The sequence below is a fragment of the Nomascus leucogenys genome, chromosome 16 (assembly GCF_006542625.1).
Source record: "Nomascus leucogenys isolate Asia chromosome 16, Asia_NLE_v1, whole genome shotgun sequence".
NCBI lineage: Eukaryota > Metazoa > Chordata > Mammalia > Primates > Hylobatidae > Nomascus > Nomascus leucogenys.
The window spans coordinates 41427758-41449441 of record NC_044396.1 but is presented as its reverse complement, the minus strand read 5'-3'; the positions used below and the strand labels follow the sequence as shown (position 1 = coordinate 41449441).

Here is a 21684-nt window from a genome sequence, read left to right as displayed (position 1 = left end):
TGAGAGTTTCAGGAATTTTACTTGGCCTTTTCTACCATAATAGTCCTTCTTCCACAAGTAAGGGAAGCAACATGGGGATTCTGCCAGTTTCTTCTGTCTATTTCAGTAAAGATTCTGGATCTAAGGATGTACCGGGTGAGTATCCCAAATCCAGCATGCTCCAAATTCTGAAACTTTTTGAGGCCTGACATGATGCCTAAAGGAAATGCTCATTGGAGCATTTTGGATTTTGCATTTTCACATTTGGGATACTCAGCTGGTAAATATAATGCAAATATTCCAGAATCTGAAATTCAGAACACTTCTGCTCCTAAGCATTTCCAATAAGGGTTATTCAGCTTGTTCCTGTCTCGATGAGGGAACCACTGGGCCCAAACTCTTATCACATGAACACCAATAATCTCCTCCTCCTAGTGGACCACAGTCACTTCAGTCTTCTCAGAGCCAGTGTTTGGGTGAAGGTTAGAATTCTCTTGGTAAGTTAAGCCTCTGAATACTAGATTTAGAGTTTTCTGTTTTGTCTTGTTTTTATAGTTTTAGTAGGTCTTTAACCCGTTCATTCTATTAGGGCCTACAGACAACCACTACCACAGATTTCTCTGGGTCAAAACCTTCTAATTACTGCTCTGGCTCTGTTGCCTGTGATAGAGCCACATTATGTTTCTGGTGGTGAAGTGCCACTAATTGGCCTCTGCCACTCCAGAAGCCTGTCATTCCCATTAAATTCATTGAATTTCAGTGTTCTCCTCTCCCTCTGCTGTTTCCTGCAGAGCACCACTACAAAGCCTTTTAAGCTTGTATTTTGCAAAGCCTTGGTAAAGAACATATTCTCTGGGCCCTCTGAGGGTATAAGTAATAAGTCCCTTCCAGTATACCTGCCTTTGGATGCCTTCCTTGTAGATCAGGAGTCAGCAAACTTGCTTTTCTGTTTGTTTGTTTGTTTGTTTGTTTTTGAGACAGAGTTTCGCTCTTGTTACCCAGGCTGGAGTGCAGTGGCGTGATCTCTCTTCACCGTAACCTCCGCCTCCCAAGTTCAAGCAATTCTCCTGCCTCAGCCTCCCGAGTAGCTGGGATTATAGGCATGTACCACCACGCCTGGCTAATTTTGTATTTTTAGTAGAGACAGGGTTTCTCCATGTTGGTCAGGCTGGTCTCGAACTCCTGACCTCAGGTGATGCACCTGCCTTGGCCTCCCCAAGTGCTGGGATTACAGATGTGAGCCACCACGCCTGGCCAGCAAACTTTTTTTTTAAAGGTCTAGATAGTAAAAATTTTAGCATTTGCAGGTCACACACAGACTTATTCATATAATCTGTGTGCATATGTGTTTACCATCTTTTAAATATGTGAAAAACAAGAACAGTGGCTCTCTAACTTCTGTCACAGTATCTTTTTACACTCTCAAAAATTGACTCTAAACTGATTTTGTTTATAGGGATTATGTCAGTATTTCTGTACTAAAAATTAATGCCAAGAAATTGAAACTTAGTCATTTTCAAATAGCCTCATTACATGTTGGCATACATAAGACTTTTTTTTTCTGTTTTGTTTTGTTTTTTTTGAGACAGAGTCTTGCTCTGATGCCCAGGCTGGAGTGCAGTGGTGCCGTCTCGGCTCACTGCAACCTCCGGTGTTGAAGTGATTCTCCTGCCTCAGCCTTCCGAGTAGCTGGGACTACAGGCATGCGACACCACGCCCAGCTAATTTTTTGTATTTTTAATAGAGACGGGGTTTCACCATGTTAGCCAGTATGGTCTCGATCTCCTGACCTTGTGATCTGCCCACTTCGGCTTCCCAAAGTGCTGGGATTACAGGCATGAGCCACCATGCCTGGCCATACATAAGATTTTTTAATAAAAACTTTTCTGAAATGAAAACTAGTTAGAAGAGTACCATTGTTCTATGTATTTGCAAATCTCTTAAGTTTTGGTTGAAGTATATGAAAAAAAATCCAACCTTATGCTGAATGCAATTGGAAAAAGAAAGGAATATTTAAATAGCCTTTTCAGATGATTGTCGATATTCTTCTTTGCTACTAAATCAAAATTCAGCAAGTGGTAATTTCTGAACATTAGTTTTTATTGTGGAATATGATGCTATTAGTGGATTTTCTCATAATCTTAACATTTATTGGTACATCTCTTGTACTTGACTCTTTTACTCATGCATGATTTTATAGCATCACGAGTTGGTCATTTGGAAAACACGAGTTCACTGAGTTAATGCAGATCTTCCAAATGTTAACATATCATTTTTGATATGTTAATTTTTACTATATCAAGAATATTCTAAGAAAAAACAGCCTCCCCCTTTTCCTCCCCACTTTGAGTGCCTTGTGGTGAAAGATAAAATGACTACAAGTGAAGTTTGGTGCTCATGTCTTTGTGTTCAGGTGCCAGCAGTTTGATCATCAGTGCCAATATCAACAAGGTGAAAAAGACAACACTTGGTGTTACTATGAAAACAGTTCTGACTTCACTTGTTCTCTGAATGTGTTTGGTTACCCCAGGCTTCTGTGGATCACTCTTTGGGAATCATTAGCCTAAAGAAATGGTTGGCAAATTTTATAAAGGCCCAGATAGTAAATGTTTTAAGTTTTGTGAGCTGAATGGCCTCTATCCAAACTACCCAACTGTACCATTTTAGCAAGACAGCAGTGAGACTGTATATATGTACAATTTGGCTGTGTTACAGTAAGACTTTAATTATAAAAAAAATTGGATTGGATTTACCTGCCCTTGGTCTAGAGTATCTCATTTTGCCATCTCATTTTCATTTAATGTTGGTTATTCTTAAGTCTACTTTCCAGGCAGTCAACTTAGCAAAGTATTAATAGCCAATACTGAGTCCGGAATCTGTGTTCATTGCACCCGTATAAATAATTTTGGCCTCACTCCACATTGTCCCTCCTCTTGTAACTCTCATTAGATCCATTCCCCTACGTATGTTCCATTTTTCTGCCAAAATATATTAAAGATTCTGTAATTGCTTTGCAATTCCTTCTTTGTTCGATTTTTAACTCTCCAGAGATCTGGCAATTTGAGTGTAGGAATGAGTATGGAAGTAATTAAATGGTGGGAGAGGTTGTTGAAAAGGATCATCTCATTGAGAAGAGGACTACCTCAAGTGAAGGGACACTGATTTCCTCAGACAAAGTAGAAAAAGGCTGTTGCTTCCAGGAAGGAAGGTTTGGTGGGATTTGGAGGCACAGCTGGGACATGTCTCAAAGCCTTGCCCTCCTTAGTCACTGGTTTTTCAAACAACTACAAGTGTCTACTGATCTGCCATGTACTGCCCTGGTTTTCCATTTTTCTATTTTGCACTGGCAGTGAGGTCATTACTGCTTTCAGATCAGAGAATTAATCTCAGATTTCTAGGTTTTATGGGATTTTTTTTCCCCTAGAGTCATTTTTTGTGTCAGGATTGAGCTTATAAAACAACCACTTTTAAATATTTCAGGATTAAAGGGATTAATACTAGATTTAGAGTTCACATGAATGTTGGGAGAACTAGGAGACAGGATAGTCATCTGGTGAAGGCCAAGAGATCTATAATAGAAAGTCATCTGAAGCACCAAAGTTGGTGGCATAGGAAACTCATACAGTTCTTTGAAGACTTTCGTCAGTTGTCTACCAAGACCCCCAAACAGGTGGTTTACTTGGAAATTTCTTATGAATCTCACATTGCCCACATGTTTGGCTAGAACCACCTCCAGAGTCTCTCTCTTAAGCATCCCAGGTCAGGTGTGGGTATCTTCCATTGGCAATCTCAAACATAGAACCTATTGAGGAGGGAATTCTGGATAATATCCCTGGCTTCTCTGTCATGCAGAGGAAACCTTTGAAGAAGAAAGATGCTTATGTGAGGACACACAGTCCGGCACATTTCCCTTTCACCACTTGGTTTTACATATGCCAGAAGCAACATTGAGAGGCCAGCTGCCAAGGAGAAACATTTCTAAGATATGAATACGTATATTAGCTATGTCTGTAGCTCCCACAGTAAGTCAGTAAGAAAAAGCCACACAATCTGTTAGAAAAATGGACAGAGGATATGAAGACGAAGAAGAAATACAAATGGCCAACATGTAGATACTGTTCGGTCCACTTGTGATTAAGGAAATGCAAGATCAGAATATCTTCTATTTAATTTGGAATTATTAATAGTTTATATTAGTTTTGAAATGTTTAGTTTTGAAAATATAGGAGAAAGCTTTCTCCTGTACCTTTGTACAAAGAAATGAGAGCGGAACGTGTGTATGTGGTTTTTGTGGGTCGGGAAATCTACCTACTACATGATTGATGGCCTTGCTCCCAGGAAGTAGTGATGTGGATCTGAGTGAGTATGGGTGGGAGCATTTTAATTTTGTAATTCTAATTTCAAAAGAGATTTTTATTTTATTTATTTTATTTTTTTGAGACGGAGTCTCGCTCTGTTGCTCAGGCTGGAGTGCAGTGGCACGATCTCGGCTCACTGCCACCTCTGCCTCCACGGTTCAAGCGATAGAAGAGATTTTTTTGAAAAAACAGTGAACTAATTGTTTACTAGGCCCCATTTTAATTTAGTCAGTGTTAAGAATTCAAGCATCAAGACAATCTAGTTTATGTTCAGTGTAAATTTTCTAGTTGCTAGAAATATTTGGATATAATACAGTCCTTTGCTAGAACTGACATTTTAATGGTGGGAAAAACTGTCAGCCTTTAGAGATGCTTTTTTTCAAGTTTCCGTGATATTAAAGTTCCCAGCTGATAACGAATGTATCTGCTTCCTTGAGTTTCAATGTCCAGGCCTCTTTAAAGTATTCAGGTATGCAAAGACAGGATTATGCAAGTTTCTTTTACGTGGACAACCTTTACTGATGAATTTCTTAGGTTTCTGTGGTAGTGTTGTTAGATTAAATACAGTCATTCCCTTTTCTCTAGTTTCGTTTTATGTGATTTCACTCTTATGGTTTCACTTACCCCATGGTTCGAAAGTATTAAATGAAATAAACAATTCCTGAGTTTTAAATTGGACACCGTTTTGAGTAGCATCATTTGTCCAGTGTATCCACACTGTGGGCACTCTCCACACATAAGTCACTTGTTAGCCATCTGGGTTATCAGTATCGCAGTCCTTGTGTTCAAGTAACCTTTATTTAATGGCTCCAAAGCACAAGAGTAATGATGTTGACAATTTGGATATGCCAAAAAGAAGCCTTGAAGTGCTTCGTTTAAGTGAAAAGATTAAAGTTCTTGATTTAGTAAGAAAAAAAAAATGCTGAGATTGCAAAAATCTACAATAAGACCCAACCTATCTGTGAAACTGTGCAGAAGGAGACAATTCATTCTCTTTTTGCCATCACACCTCAAACTGCAAAAGTTAGGACCACAGTGCATATACTGGAAAAAATACAGGGTTTGCTACTATCTGCGGTTTCAGGCATCCACTGGGGGTCTTAGAACATATTCCCTGTGGGTAAAGGGGGACTACTATATTTTTCTAACTAAACTGTGATACGCTGTAACCTTTCCTTCGTGACCTCCCTCCCCTCTACACAGCTTCTTGCTCCCCATAGAAAGCTAGGCAGTGATGCTAGTTAAAACACAAAACCTATTTTAGCTGTTAGCCTTTCATTGCTAGGGTTAATTCCCCTGATAGCAGGGCCATTTCAGATCCTAGGGTAATGTAAAATAAAAGTTGTGTGGCGGATAGTCACTTCGAACATTTTCTAATGGGAGTTTCAAACAATATGGCATAGTATGTACTTTGGCTGGATTAATACAGCCACAAGAAACCTGTCTTCAGTAGAGGATAATGATTATTTTTCATGTCATAACCTGTCCAATCTTTGCTTTTACTTTACAAGTCAGTAAATGAGATACCCTATGCTAATCATCTAGTGTTCTTATTCTGGTTTTGGGAATGATAGGGTGTTTACAGAGTGTCAGTGGTGTCTATATCTGTTTGTGTACCTGGAACTGTGTCCTCTTGTCCCTGTATTATCTCAGCACAGCCCTGACCCTGAAATGGAGTACCCCAGGCAATCCAAAGACGCAGGACACCTAGAAATTATAAGTACTGCCTGTGTATGGACTCCCCTCCCTCATTTGCACAATTTGAACCACACTTTTTCTAATACAATTCTAGGATCTTCTATCATGTTGAAAGCTCTCCTTCAGGCTTCTTTACTGTGCCCCATTTCTTACTAATATCCTTTCTCACAATAGTCTTTTCAAAGCCTAGATTCACACCATATCATTCTCTAGACCAAACCTTTCAATGACTTTATATGCTACTTGCAATAAAATTCATAACTTTTACTGTTCACTATCTGTCCTTCACTTCTCCAACCTCAGTGCTCTCTTGATTTCCTCCTTAAACCTGGCCTTATTTTTTATTCCTAAAAGTTTCAGCTTACCTTAGAAGTGTGGAGATTTCTTCAAGGAAGAAATTGGCCAAACAGGATTATTTGTAAACCCTGCCTGTACCTATTTTTATCCCAAGCACTTCATTGTTAGTAGTCTTGAGTCTCTTTTTGTAAGTCTTTTTTTGTTCCTTAATAAGACTTTGATTTATGTTGTATGTCAGTTTTCCAGCCATGCAATAGTTTAAACTTGCACATCCCCCTCTTCTTCAGCCCCAAAGGAGAAACTTTAAAAGTAAATCCTTTGCCTTAATTAATTATATTATGGAATATATATCCTGTCCTTTAATTAACTATATTATGAAATAGGGGATTCCTATTCCAGCCTTCCTGGGAACTAAGGAGTCTCAGACTTTGATAGAGATACTATGTTTCAAACTGCATATTCTGCATTTGGCTATGTAAAGCTATCCCTTTGGAGGAAAGTTTATCTGAGCAGCAAGTTTAAGTTATTAGGTTTTTATCAGTAAATTTGGAAGCATGAATAAAAGGATTCCAATAATTTTTTGTATGATTATTGGTATAGTGTATTCCTGTCATATAATTAGATTAGGAAATTACGTAAGATACGTGTAGAGTGAGCATTTTAAATACATGCCCATATTAATTGCAGAACACACCCTGATGTCAAAAACATTAAAATACCATTTAAAAAGAAATAGAGGGACATTTAAGTCTAAAAATTGACCTGGTAAAGTGGTTTTTAATAACAGCAACTTCTTGAGGCTTAGCAGCATGTTTTAATACTAATGGGATTTTTCATCTGCTTCTTGGAGAAACCTTTTTTTAGTGCTAAAGGATTAAGTTGAAAGTAGATAAGATTAATACTTAGAAGTTATAATTAGAAGTTAAAGTTATTAATTAGAAGTTAAAACAATCATTAACCAGTGTTTGTTCATTTCTTCTTACATTGTCCTATTCTCATCTCTAGCACTTTGTTAGCAACCCCTAAGAGGTTAGCAAGTCTTGAGGAAAATGAGTGTGAGTTCAGGAATATGTAGATTTGTTTGTGTAAACGCTTTTCAGTTTTAGCTTTGTGTTACCTACTTGCTAGCAAAAATGAACCAAAGTCTATTTTATGGAAATTAAAGCATTTCAACATATGCAGTCTTTAGGTGTTTCTTTTTTCCTATGTCATTGTGTAAATTTCATGTATAGGAATAGCAAAACTGACATTTGAAGTTGAGTTTACCTATCGCCTATGTGTATAGTCCCTTACCAGAAAATACTTTTTCCTTATGTTGCCCAGGCAGGATTTGAACTCCTGGGCTCAAGCAGTTCTCCTACCTCAGCATGCACCACTGTGCTTGGCTGTTGTTTTTTTAAGAAACGGGGTCTCACTTTGTTGCCCAGGCTGATCTCAAACTCTTGGACTCAAGTGATCCTCCCGCCTGGGCCTCCCAAAGTGCTAGGATTACAGGTGTGAGCCACAGAGCTCGGACAAAGAATAAAAGAATGGCTACTCCATGGACAGAGCACTCTCTTGATTTTTATGTATGTTGATATAAACAAATTATCTTGAATTTATCTGCTATGCTGATAAAAATCAGTAAACCTTGTTAGTGTCAGCATCTAATCTGTATTAAACTTTTACTTATTTCCCTTTACTTTTTAGATTGAAAGAGAGGGTTCACACAAACACCCTTTCATGCTACATTATTGGGCTTAAGGAAGATAAATTTCCTAAATATGATATTTGGTATGTTTGTGTGTCTGTAATTTTTTTTTAATTTAATGCGATATTTAATTTGTAAGTCCTGCCATTGACTCTACCAGAGAAGATTCTTCAAGCTTAGTTGCTGAACTTCAAGAAAAGCTTCAGGAAGAAAAAGCTAAGTTTCTAGAACAACTTGAAGAGCAAGAAAAAAGAAAGAATGAAGAAATGCAAAATGTTCGAACATCTTTGATTGCGGAACAACAGGTCTGTATCTCTTTTCCCATTTCATTTAGTTGAGAACTAAAGAAGGTAGACATAAATTAACAAATATAATTTCTTTATGTAGCTGAGGGTTTCTTATATCTTAGATGTGATTTTCCTTGCATTAATCCTGTTAATAAATTTCCTCATGACAAAAGCATGTATTTTTAAGAATGTTTTATTTTTTTACTCATCTGGAAAGTCATATTTTTCACGTTAATATGTCACATGACAATACCACGTGCTTCAAAATGAGATAGTCTTAGAAGCAAGGGAGTGTGAATTCTGTATTTCTAGTAGAGACGGGGTTTCACCGTGGTCTCGATCTCCCGACCTCGTGATCCGCCCGCCTCGGCCTCCCAAAGTGCTGGGATTACAAGCGTGAGCCACCGCGCCCGGCCAGGAATGTGAATTCTGTTCCTGGTTTCTTCACTACCTATGTGATCTTGGGTAGATCATTTAACCTCTTTAGAACTAAGATTAGTTTTCTATGAAATGATTTTTTTTAATTTAAAAAATGATTTTATTCTCTAAGCTTCAAATTCTCTACTTTGTTATCCTAAATTACATTCAGATCAACATAAATATCTTACACTTTCTGTAATTCTTACCCTTCTGATAGGCTGGTGGTAGATTAAGATGGAATATTATTGAATTTTGTTAATGTACTTACTGTTGTTGTTTAATAGTAAGAGGTAGTGCTTGTGAAGTATGTTGGGGCTAGATCAAAAACCAGATGCCTTGTTAGAGAGCTTGTACTTTACCTAAAGTACTGGACAGCAACTAATTCCAATGGCATAATTAGATTTATGCTTAATGCAGATCACCCACTGGAACATGGAGACAGATTGGAGAACTGCAAAGCAGTCAGTTGGAAGAGCAATTTGGTAGCTACTGCTCGAATTCAGGCCAGGGATAATATTGCAGTTTGGGGGATACATTTTGAGGGATACATTTCTGAAACTGCATATTATGTTTGTTGTACACATGTAATATTATGTAGTATTTTTCCTTTTCCTAAAATGTTATGATTAATTAGTGTCTTTGTAGAATTTGATAAAATGTAAATCGGAGAACAGAGAGAAAATAAAGTGTAGTTCAAACCTCATAACAATTTTAGATTGTTAAGGCCTAGGGAACTTGGGAAAACGGAATGAGAAAAGCACAACCAGAAAAAAAAGTGTGTGGCTTAAGGGAAGCCAAGGAAAGTTAAGTGTTCAGGGAGGAGGAATAGCCAAGTTTTAAGTAAGAATTAACAATGAGGAGGTCATTAGTAACCTCTCTCTAAGAATCTGGATTTGTAGATTCTTCTCTGATTCATTCTGCATATTGATCTTTTTATCTCTTTGTGTTGCATTGTCTCTTTGTGTGTTCTTTTATAAGCACATGTACAATTTCTAAAATTAAGTAAAGAATGAATTAACTGAAACCAAAAGTATAGTATTGACAGCTATCTAATTTAGTTCTTCATGTTTTAATGCCTCTTTTAATATTTATAAAATAAGAGTGGGAGAAATGACTTCTAAGGTACCTTCCAATTTTCCATGATGTGTATGTTAAGTTGTATTTATTTAAGGTGATTTGTACCTAGCTCTGTATAGGTGATTTCTGAGTTGGAACTAATGGTTCTTAACTAGCCCCCTTTTTTCATATGCCAATTACAAATTGTGATGATCTTCCTAAAAATTCATTTCAAATACAGAAATGGCAAAGATCATGAAAATAAACATAATGGTTTATATGTTTTTGTAAGTGTTTATTTTCTATATATAAATACTTAGAGATGGCTTAATACAAAGCCATATCATAAATGTTTTTGAGAGATCTTCCTGTATGCTTTGTGGCCAGAAATTGTATTTAATTCAATATTTAATGAATTTATTAAAGTTTTATTAAAAATGCTGTATTACTTTTCCTAAATCTCCCTATTGCCAGCATTGTTAGCATTATTCATTGATCCAAGGACCATAGAGCTCTTAAAATTTTGGAATCAGAAATGCTGGGCAGATGAGAAGAGTCAGTTTAGATCATTTCATCTTTCATCTATTGCTTTTACATTTCAAGAAGCTCAGAAATCTTGTAAGTAAATTTTTTTTTTTTTTTTTTTTTTTTTTTTGCCTCTTAGAGACAGGGTCTCACTCTGTCATTCAGGCTGGAATTCAGTGGTGCAGTCATGGCTCACTGTAACTTGGAACCCCTGGGCTTAAGCAGTCCTCCCACCTTAGCCTCCCGAATGGCTGGGACTACAGGCATGTGCCACCACACCCAGATAATTTTTTGTAGAGACTCGATCTTGTGTTGCTCAGGCTTGTCTCAAACTCCTGGGCTCGAGCAGTCCTTCCACCTCGGTCTCCCAGATTGCTGAGATTACAGGCATGAGCCACCAAGTCCGGCCTAAGCAAAATTTTTCTACAAATTCAGTCATCTTTATTAAATAAACTGTGCAGTTAAAATTGCCAGATTGTCTCATGAGATCCATGCAGGCAGTTGGATATGTGAGTTTCACATTAGAGTTTATAAAAGGGGAGTAACAAGTCTAGCCAATATAAATCAGCATTCCAGTGACCATTGCTGATATCCAAATAAGAGAAATAAGGAAGATAGAGTCATATCTAAAATGTTAGGGTGGTGAACAAATGCTAAAGACAAAAGGAAGGTTTCAGAGGCAGGATGATTACTCCAGGAAAGAAGTAAGTGTCTAACAGCACTCTAAGTTATTGATTCTTCTAATTCTTCAAAATTTCAAAATCTCTGACAGTAAATATATGGACAATAATAAGAAAATAGGATTTGCTTTCAAGAGACTTAAATTGGAACCAAGAAAGTAGAACCTTTGCCACAGTATGTTGCATTTTCATTTTAAAAACATTTCACAAATCACACCCCATCATCTCCATGTACAAATGTGCCACAGAAAAGAATATTTGCAAGTTTATTTTCTAAGTCCTAGCTGCTAAGTACATGTAGATAAATTTAAATAATTATTATTCTCTTGTTCCAGACCAATTTTAACACTGTTTTAACAAGAGAGAAAATGAGAAAAGAAAACATAATAAATGATCTTAGTGATAAGTTGAAAAGTACAATGCAGCAACAAGAACGGGATAAAGGTTTGTACTGTTTTATACTATTTTTTAAATTTTTTAAAGTGAAAAAGATACATTCATGCAAAATGGTTTTTTTAATTACATAATACCTTTTTTCAATTTGGGTGTCTTTCAGATTTGATAGAGTCACTTTCTGAAGATCGAGCTCGTTTGCTTGAGGAAAAGAAAAAGCTTGAAGAAGAAGTCAGTAAGTTGCGTAGTAGCAGTTTTGTTCCTTCACCATATGTAGCTACAGCCCCAGAACTTTATGGAGCTTGTGCACCTGAACTCCCAGGTGAATCAGATAGATCCGCTGTGGAAACAGCAGATGAAGGAAGAGTGGATTCAGCAATGGAGACAAGCATGATGTCTGTACAGTAAGTATGGCTGTTTTCAACTGTTATTTAAGGCTAGTGCAATTCCAAAGGTTATAAAGCTCTGAAGAGAGGAAATATTTTTAGCATTACTGGTTGTCCACAGCCCATATATCTGAAAGTTGTGCTATTTTAATTCTTTAAACTGTAAATGTGAGAAAACATTACTGAATGAATTATTTTGGGGTACTCTCATACTATACAAAGTATGTGCGCCAGAATTATCCTATACTGCCAAGATAAGGATCGTGGCAGTAGTGTTGAGCCATTCTTATTTACAAGGAATGTTGACATTTTGGGGTCCATTACCTATAAAGGGGTTATTGTAGTAATGAATATATTCATTTTGGTGAGGAAAGGCAGGGAAGGGTTTTTTTTATTATTGTTATTTGTTTATTCATATATAGCAAATGTTTACTACATTACATTGAAATCCTGGCAGTGCTTACTGGAATTTAGAACTTTCTTACCAGTTCTCCATTGAACATAGTGAAAGACCACTAAAATTGTGCTTACAATTATACCTATGGGAGAGACAGAATTGGGAGGAGAAAGTGCTCCTCTCCAAAGGTCCTTGCAAGTAGAGTTTGCATTTCTAGTTGCACCTCTGGGATTTCAGATATGGGAACTGAGATTCCAAGGGCAGAAAGTCCAGATCATTATGCCACACAAAGAATTACGCCCAGTGGGTCAGTGAACACTACACCCCCATGTGAGATGAAGTAATTCGAACAAGTGATTACCAAAAGATATCATAGAATCAACATGGTCCCCTCGTTTAGACAGATCCAGGTTCAAGTCCTGAGTCTGGCACCTGCTTAGGAACTTGAGGAAGTCATCTTCCCTTATTTTTGCATCAAGATAACAGTTATGGTAACAAGATAACAGTTATGATACACCAGCAGGGTTGCTTTGGGCATTAAAATTTTATTTTATTTTATTTTATTTTATTTTTTTTTTTGAGACGAAGTCTCACTCTTGTTCCCCAGGGTGGAGTGCGATGGCACACTCTCGGCTCACTGCAACCTCTGCCTCCCGGGTTCAAACGATTCTCCTGCCTTAGCCTCCCGAGTAGCTGGGATTACAGGCGCCTGCCACCACGCCTGGCTAATTTTTGTATTTTTAGTAGAGACGGGGTTTCACCATGTTGGACAGGCTGGTCTCAAACTCCTGACCTCAGGTGATCCACTTGCCTCAGCCTCCCAAAGTGCTGGGATTACAGGCGTGAGTCACCATGCCCGGCCAGGCATTAAACTTAACGAGCACCCATGAGAAGGTCTGATACACAGTAAGAAACCAGTAAGTGCAGGGTCCTTCATACCCCACCCCTGCCCACTCAGAGGAAAGCAGTTAGTTGCATTTTCATATAAGCCCATTATCTGCCTGACTTTAGAGAAACTTCGGTAGGGGAGTTTTTTGTTTGTTTTTGAAAAATAAAATTATTTAGGTTTCTGTCTGGTTGAAAGGAAAATAATAGAAACTGGTTACTTTTAGACTTTGAAAGGTATAAGACTTAAGAATGTATATTAAAAATAAAATAAAATAGAACAAAAAAAGTAATTCAAAAAAGCAAATCAAGAAAACATGGTTAAGCAAATCAAAAAAACAAATCAAGAAAACATGGTTATTTAGCAAACATGAATGACATATGTCCGGACATGTGTAAAAAAAGTGAACTACCTTATGAAAACCTCTCAAAAAAAATATATCCAACTTCGTTCTACATATAGGAGAGGTACCTAGAGCCAAATGATATAGAAAGTTTACTATAATGTGATTCAGAAAGATAGAAGGAAAAAATATAAAAGCAATTCAAAGGAAAAGGCTTTAAAAAGCTTTAGGAATTTAAGGCTTTTTTGATTGACACATAAATTATACATATTTATGGTTTACAGTGTGATGTAGTTACATGTATACGTTGTATAATCAAATCAGAGTAATTAACCCATCACCTCAAACGTTTATTATTTCTTTATGGTGAGAACATTCAAAATGCTCTTTTCTAGCTATTTTGAGATAACTGCAGTACATTATTGAACACCAAAACTTATTCCTCCTATCTGGCTGTAGCTTTGTACCCATTGACCAACCTCTCCTCATTTCCTCTCCTCTGTACTCTCCCCAGCCTCTGGTAACCACTATTCTGCTCTCTGCCTCCATGAGATAAACTTAAGATTCTGCATATTAGTCAGATCATATGTAAGTTTTTTTATAAATATGAAAATTGAGTTAGTCAGAACTAAAGTATCAAAAACAGATATAATTAAAGTGGTACTCTGAGAGAACTGTATAGTTCCTTTATTTTTAAATGAATTAATAAAAGCAAATGAGCCACAATAAAATAAAAGTTGTTTAGTAGATATTGAGATAAATAGAAGGTACAAATAAATATATGTAATGAAAAGAGGGACATAACCTTAGGTATAGTTTCAAAAATTACAGAGAACATGATACAAGTTAATCTCACCTGTGAATTATAAATACAAGAAATCCTAAAGACAATTTTAGCTTATTAAATGCCTTGTGGTTTTATGATAATATAGTCATCATGACCCAGTGGAGTATTTTAGGAATGCCAGAGTAATAACTAAACAGTAGAATACCTAACCATACTCACTGATTACTTGAGAAGGTTTATAGAATCATGTCAGTAGAAGCTGAAATGACAATTGATATAATGCAGTGCCTATTTATTTAATAATTTAACAAAAAAAAATCCTTAGCAAACTAGGAGTAGATGGGAACTTCTTATTTGTAAGTGTATGTGAGAGACATAGCAAGCATCATATTTCATATTGAAACATTTAGAAGTATTTTTCATAAATTCAGGAAGAACACAATGCCAGCTGTCACCATTGCTATTCAGCAAGACAATAAATAAAATTTGGAAACAACTTTTTCTGTCCTCATTTTCAGACAATATCCTTTACAAACCTAAAAGACCTAAATATGTATTAGAATTAACAGAGTACATCAGAGTGTAGGTCATAGATCTATCCAAAGAGGAGTGGTTTGCATATTTACCAGCAAAAGCTGACTTTAATATGTATAAAAGATCCCAATAAAAATTTAAAGGAGTAACTTATTTGTAATTAATTTAACAAAAATGCCCAAGACTTCGTGAAGAAAACTAAATTTATGAAGAGGCCTGAAAGCTATATGTGGAAAGATAGATGGAAATGGAGTATTATTAAGATCTCATTTTTCTCCTCAGATGTATTCAGTGATTTAATGTATTACTCAATTAAAATTCTAACAATATGTTAGGTAAAAAGTGATGTTTGATGCTAGAATTCATATTGAAAAATGTGTAAAAATAATTGATAGCATTTCTAAATAAAGATCAGAGAGTAGAGATTTGTCCTGCTAGGTGTTAAGATATAGTCTTAAACTAGATAGTTAGTATTTAATTCAGTACATTATTGGTATAGCCACAGGCAAATAGATTAATAGAGTCAGTAATCTTGAAACAAACCAGTGGCTATATATGGAAATCTACATGTGGCATTTTAAATCAGTTTGGTAAAGGATGGACTCCTCAGAATGGGACATTAGAGACATTGGTTATCTAGGTGAGAGGTGAGCCATATTTTACATTGTATATATAAACAAAATGATAGGTGTAGTAAAGACTAAATTTTTTTTTGAACTTACAGAGTTTCTTAAAGAAAATAAAAGACTACTCTGAAATCAGAGTAGGAGAGCACTTGGAAAACAATAATCAATATTACATTGAAATTTAAAACTTGAGTACAACAGAAAACATAAACAGCAGAAGAGGTGGTTAATATTTTTAATAAATAAAAGATAAAAACCAAACTTTTAAATAATGCCAGTTTTTTATAATCTCTTTTAAAAAATAGGAGAGAACTCTTCCCAACTTATCCTCTGAGGCCAGTATTATATACTAATACCAAATCAGACAAATGTATCAAGAGAAGAAAATACATCTTCTGTAACTATTGACACAAATATTATCGGCAAAATACTAATAGATCCAGTCTGGCAGAATACAAAAGGAATTCCAATTGGCTTTATTTCAGAAATGCAAGGTTGGTTTAACATCTAAAAGTCAATTTATATCATACACTGTATCAGTAGAATGAAAGGACAGAAAAACACATGATTATCTCAATAGATGAAGAAAAAGCATTTGGCAAAACCGAATAGCCTTTCATCATAAAAACACTCAACAAACTAGGAATTGACTTCCTCAACCTATTGAAAGGCATCTGTGAGAACCCACAATTAACATCATACTCAATGGTGTAAGACTGAATGCTTTTCCCCTAAAATCAAGATGAAGATGGCCTGCTCTTGCCACTGCTGCTCAACATTGTACTTGGAAGTTCTATCAAGGGCACTTAGGCAAGAAAAAGAAATTAAAGGCATTGGCCGGGCACAGTGGCTCTTGCCTGTAATCCCAGCACTTTGGGAGGCCAAGGTAGGCAGATCACCTGAGGTCAGGAGTTAAAGACCAGCCTGGCCAACATGGTGAAACCCAGTCTCTACTAAAAATAGAAAAATTAGCTGGGCATGGTGGTGGGCACCTGTAATTCCAGCTTCTTGGGAGGCTGAGACAGGAGAATTGATTGAACCTGGGAGGCAGAGGTTGCTGATTGCGACCCTGTCTTCCATCCTGGGTGACAGAACAAGACTGTCTCAAAAAAAAAAAAGAAATGCATCTAGATTGGTAAGGAAGAAAAAACACTCTATTTGCATACATAGCCTGATCTTTTATTTAGAAAATCGTAAGGTCTCCTCTAAAAAAATACTGTAATTAATAAACCAGTTCAGTAATGTTGGAGGATACAGGTTCAGTGTGCAAAAATCAATTGGAGCTGGCTGTGGTGGTGCACACCTGTAGTCAGTCCCAGCTACTCAGGAGGCTGAGGCAGCAGGATCCCTTGAGCCTAGGAGTTTGTGAACCGAGATGACATAACAAGACCCTGTCTCTTAAAAATTGTCATTCTTTCTACTAGCAATGAATCATCCAAAAATGATATTTAAAAGACATTTTCTTTTCTGATGGCATCAAAAAGGTAAAAATACTTAGGAATAGATTTAACAAAAGAAGTTCAATACTTGTACAAATTACAAAACATGGAAAAAAGTTAAGACAGAAGGGCATCCTGTGTTTACTGACTGGAAGACTTAATCACCTTAAGATGGTAGCCCTCCCCAAATTGATCTGCCACTTCAACACAATTCTTATCGTAATCTGTACTGTGTTTGTTGCAGAAAAGGGCAGGCCGATCCTAAAATTCATATGCAATTGCAAGAGTCCTAAAATAGCCAAAACAATCTTGAAAAATAACAAAGTCTCACACTGTTTGACTAATTTTAAAATTTGTAAGCGAGGGTAATAGGACACTGTAGTGCTAGCCTGACTGTATCAATGAAATAGAATTGAGAGTCCAAAATAAGCCGTTGTATTCATGGTCGGTTGAACCCTTGCATTATGGTTAAAGGTGCTGAGACAGTTCCTTGAAGGAAACAGCTTTTTCAGCAAATGGTGCAGGGATTGCATAGCTGGATATTCTGATGCAAAAGGATGAAGTTGAACCCTTTCCTCAACCATATGCACAGGTTGACTTAAATAGATCATAGACTTAAGTGTAAAAGCTAAAATTATAAAACTCTTACAGAAGTCAATCTTTATGACCTTATATGAGGCAAAGCCTCTTCTTAAAGAATTAGCATGTTGAAGAAGACAGAATACCTGCCTTGCATCAAGTTACTTGAAATATAATTCGGGGATTATACCTGTAGATGAATTTTAAAACCTACATAATAATTGTTTTCCTCTTTTCTAATTTTATAGCATTTTTTAAAATTTTCTAATTTGTTTTTGGATGTTTTAGTGTATTGGGCAAATTCACACCTGGCATAGTAACTAGTGAGTACATAGCATCCACTTAGTAAATCTACTGAAGCGTTTAGCCACTCAAGAACTACGACTTTATCATGGATTCACTCACAAGTAGAAAGAAGAGTGGTTCTTACTGCCTGGGAAAAATAAGAAATTTAAAGACATCTCTAGATAAATGCATACACAAAGTTTTACTTATTATGTCAAAAGGTTTAAGATCTAGGTCTGCTACAGAGAATATACAACATTGAAATTACATGCTAACTGAAATAAGCTACTTTTGAAAATTTATGAAAACCCTTAAATTGTTAAAGTGATCTGTATTAAAATTTTAATTTCTAAAATCTTGGAGAATGTAAAGTTTAGAATTTCAAACTAAAACTCAATTATTCTCACTTTTAGAGAGAATATTCATATGTTGTCTGAAGAAAAACAGCGGATAATGCTGTTAGAACGAGTAAGTAAATTCTCTTCTTGAAGTACCATGTTTAATATGTTCACTTTTGGATAGAGTTAAAGAAACTTCATTCTGGAAACATACAATAGACTATTTGTGTTCATAAATTAAGCCTTTTTATGATTAACTTATTTTTGTGGTCACTGTTTTGGGAAGTCTTGTCATTTTATGATCTTACTAGCTAAACAGTTGACAGTATTTCAACCCTCCCATCTGTTGTAATTTCCCAATGAATGAAGTCTGTATGAGAGGAAAAAGTTGGTAGTTTTTATTAAATCAGTGTGTAAAGTAATAGTTTTACCTAATTGTTGAGAATTCAGCAAAATAACATAAATAGCAATTTTAAACATCTGTTTCAAAAACAAAGTGTTAAATACTTTTCAGAAATTGGCAAAAATGAAAATAAGTAATGAAGGGAGTTATGTTTTAAATAAAGAATTGAAATGGGCAAGAAAAAACTGATAATAAAGGGTTTCCTTTATTAAGGGTACTGTAAGATCAAATTGGTACATATTTGGCAGATCATTGTTCATAGATTACTTTTCATTCTTTAGGCCTATAAGATTTTCAACAATGCCTTTTTTTCTTTACAAGTGTAATTGTCTGATAAAAATCCAAATTCAGAATTGTACAGCTTCATTTGAATATAGCATGTTTTCTATTATGAAAGGGTTATGTGATTTCCTACCTCAGCATAACCTGAGATATATGTTACAGATGCCAGATGTATTCTTTTAGGCACAACTTAGTTAACAAAGTCTCTGGGGATATATCTCAGATTTTACTACATATTTATATATTCCACAGGTGTTTCTAATGCGTATTAATGTTTGACAGTCCTTGGTAAATGTATCTAAAATTGCTCTGGTTCTCTATTTAAGCTAGTAGATAATGAAAACATTTGGAAAGGATTCATAGAAAATAATATCCCCGTCAACTTTTCATACCCGAACCAAACATTTTTGTCTGATGAAAACTTTGACAATCACTGTTTAGATTTATATGAGTAGGTACAAGGATAAACCACAGGTCTCTTTTTTCCACCTGCAGACATTGCAATTGAAAGAAGAAGAAAATAAACGGTTAAATCAAAGACTGGTAAGATTTTTCTTCTTGGTAAATTGGTCTTAACATTTTTAAATGATTTGCATTATATTTCATTATGAAGATATTCCATCAGAGGATGTATGCTTTGATTGACTTATCTATAGTAGGTTTGTTGGTCCGTGTTGGTCATTGAATCCTATTGATTTTCAGAATGCTGAAGTCAGGCCAGAGTTATGTCCTGACTGTAGAGTCAGACTTTTTTCTTAGCGTGAAATTAAGTAATGTCTTGGAGAATTTATGGCTGTAGGTATGACCAGTTGAAGCACCTAAGATTCTTAAAATCATAATCAGTTTTGAGCTATGCTTCCTAAGTCTTTTGAAGATTAATATATCTACTCACAAGTGTGCATAATTTTAATACATTATATCTTTTCATGAATCTTTTTTTTTTTTTTAAGACAGAGTCTTGCTCTGTAGCTTAGGCTGGAGTGGTGCGATCTCGACTCACTGCAACCTCCACCTCCCGGGTTCAAGCGATTCTTGTGTGTTAGCCTCCCGGGTAGCTGGGATTACAAGTGTGCGCCATCACACCCAGCTAATTTTTGCATAATTAGTAGAGACAGGATTTCTCCATTTTGGACAGGCTGGTCTCAAACCCCTGGCCTCAAGTGATCTGCCCACCTTGGACTCCCAAAGTGCTGGGATTTACAGGTGTGAGCCACTGTGCCCAGCCCTTTTCATGAATCTTATTTTTAAGTGAAAATGCCTGAAAGGCAAGAGATCCCATGTGGTACTGTAAATTGCCCTGGTTTTTATTGTTTTGTTTTGTTTTTAATGAAAAAAAAATTGAGACAAGGTCTCTCTCTGTCGCCCAGGCTGAAGTGTGGTGGTGCGATCTTGGCTCACTGCAGCCTCAACCTCTTTGGCTCAAGCAATCCTGTCTCAGCTCAGCAAGTAGCTGGGAGTGCAGGCGAGTGCCGCTGCACCCAGCTAATTTTTGTTTTGTTTTGGTTTTAGGTTTTGTTTTTTTGTTTTCGTAGAGGTGGGGTTTCACCATCTTGTCCAGGCTGGTCTCAAACTGCTGAGCTTAAGCGATCTGCCTGCCTCAGCCTCCCCAAGTGCTGGGATTCCAGGCAAATTGAATTGCCTGGAATTTTGCTGCACCCAGCCAAACTGCCTTGGCTTTAACCTGTGAATTTAACCAATTATTTGAACAGCCTATTTTACAGCCAATTATGTTTTAATAAAGCAATAACTTTATTTTTTCAAGTTCTATTAATTACAGTTTACAAGGTAGTAGGAACAGTTTAAGGCTTCTGTTCAGTACTTTTGAAAAGTTTTGAAATACTTTTTAGAATTTAATTTGTTTTAAAAATAAAAATATCTTGTAGTGAGACATCTCCTTCTTTATACCTTAACTTGAACAGCAAAAATCACATATTTTGTAGTGATTATACTGTGAATCATTAATTTTATCACAAAGACTTAGAAGAATGGTCTATCTCAGACATGACTCAATATGTGTTTTATGTAGTATGCTTAATTTATCCTCAATAGAATATAAGCTCTGTTTGGCAACGATTTTAATCCGTTTTGGTCACCGCTACATTCTTAGCATCTAGAATGCTAACTTGTATACTATAGATGCTTGGCATATGTTTGTAAATTAATTGTGAACCCAAAAGTATCTGAGACAGGTCTCAATCAATTTAGAAAGTTTATTTTGCCAAGGTTAAGGACGAGTTCATGACACAGCCTCGGGAGGTCCTGACATGTGCCCAAGGTGGTCAGGACACAGCTTGGTTTTATACATTTTAGGGAGACATGAGATATCAGTCAGTATGTGTAAGATGTTCTGTCTGGAAAGGTGGTACAACTCAAAGCTGGGGAGAGGGCTTCCAGGTCATAGGTAGATAAGAGACAAATGGTTGCATTATTTTGAAACTGTGATTAGCCTTTCACTGAATACGCAATTTACATGTCAGAGGATGGTAGAGGAATTGTCACTTATGCTTTAGTCTGACTTAGTGAAGCAGTGGGGCCGAGAGAGCAGTCAGATACGCATTTGTCTCACGTGAGCAGAGGAACAGAGGGATGACTTCAAGTTCTGTCTGTTCTTTGTCCACAAGGAATTTTCTTATGGGCAAATTGTGAGATCTTTGTAGCTATCTTATTTTAGGAATAAAATGGGAGGCAGGTTTGCCTGATGTAGTTCCCAGCTTGACCTCCCTTTTCCTTAGTGATTTTTGGTTCCCAAGATTTATTTTCTTTTCACAGAATAAATTGCCTTTCAGACCCAGAGAGCATCACAGTCACATTCAGAAAGGTGTCCAAATGTAAATCACACTTTCACATGGACGTACAGCTATGTTCACAAATTCTTTCTTCCATTGTCTTCATTTGTAATATATAAAAAACTTATGCTTTTAAAAAACTAAAGTTGAATTATGGTCTTAAAAATGATGGTCAATCTTATCTTCACTGGTAGGATATAGACCATTTTAGTAAGTTGCTATACAGTTTT

At 36.2% G+C, this 21684-nt stretch overlaps 1 protein-coding gene across 9 annotated transcripts in view; it reads left to right on the top strand.

Annotated features, from left to right (window-relative positions):
* Positions 1-21684, top strand: part of RB1CC1 (RB1 inducible coiled-coil 1) — a 92895-nt gene that overhangs the window by 61236 nt on the left and 9975 nt on the right. For 8 of the 9 annotated variants that reach the window (XM_030794899.1, XM_030794895.1, XM_030794898.1 and 5 more), the window contains 5 exons: positions 8162-8327; positions 11326-11434; positions 11547-11787; positions 18059-18113; positions 19164-19211. In XM_030794899.1, the coding sequence (XP_030650759.1) occupies positions 8162-8327; positions 11326-11434; positions 11547-11787; positions 18059-18113; positions 19164-19211 (619 nt within the window). The remainder of the gene's footprint in view (positions 1-8161; positions 8328-11325; positions 11435-11546; positions 11788-18058; positions 18114-19163; positions 19212-21684) is intronic. The other variant, XM_030794896.1, reaches the window with a different exon arrangement.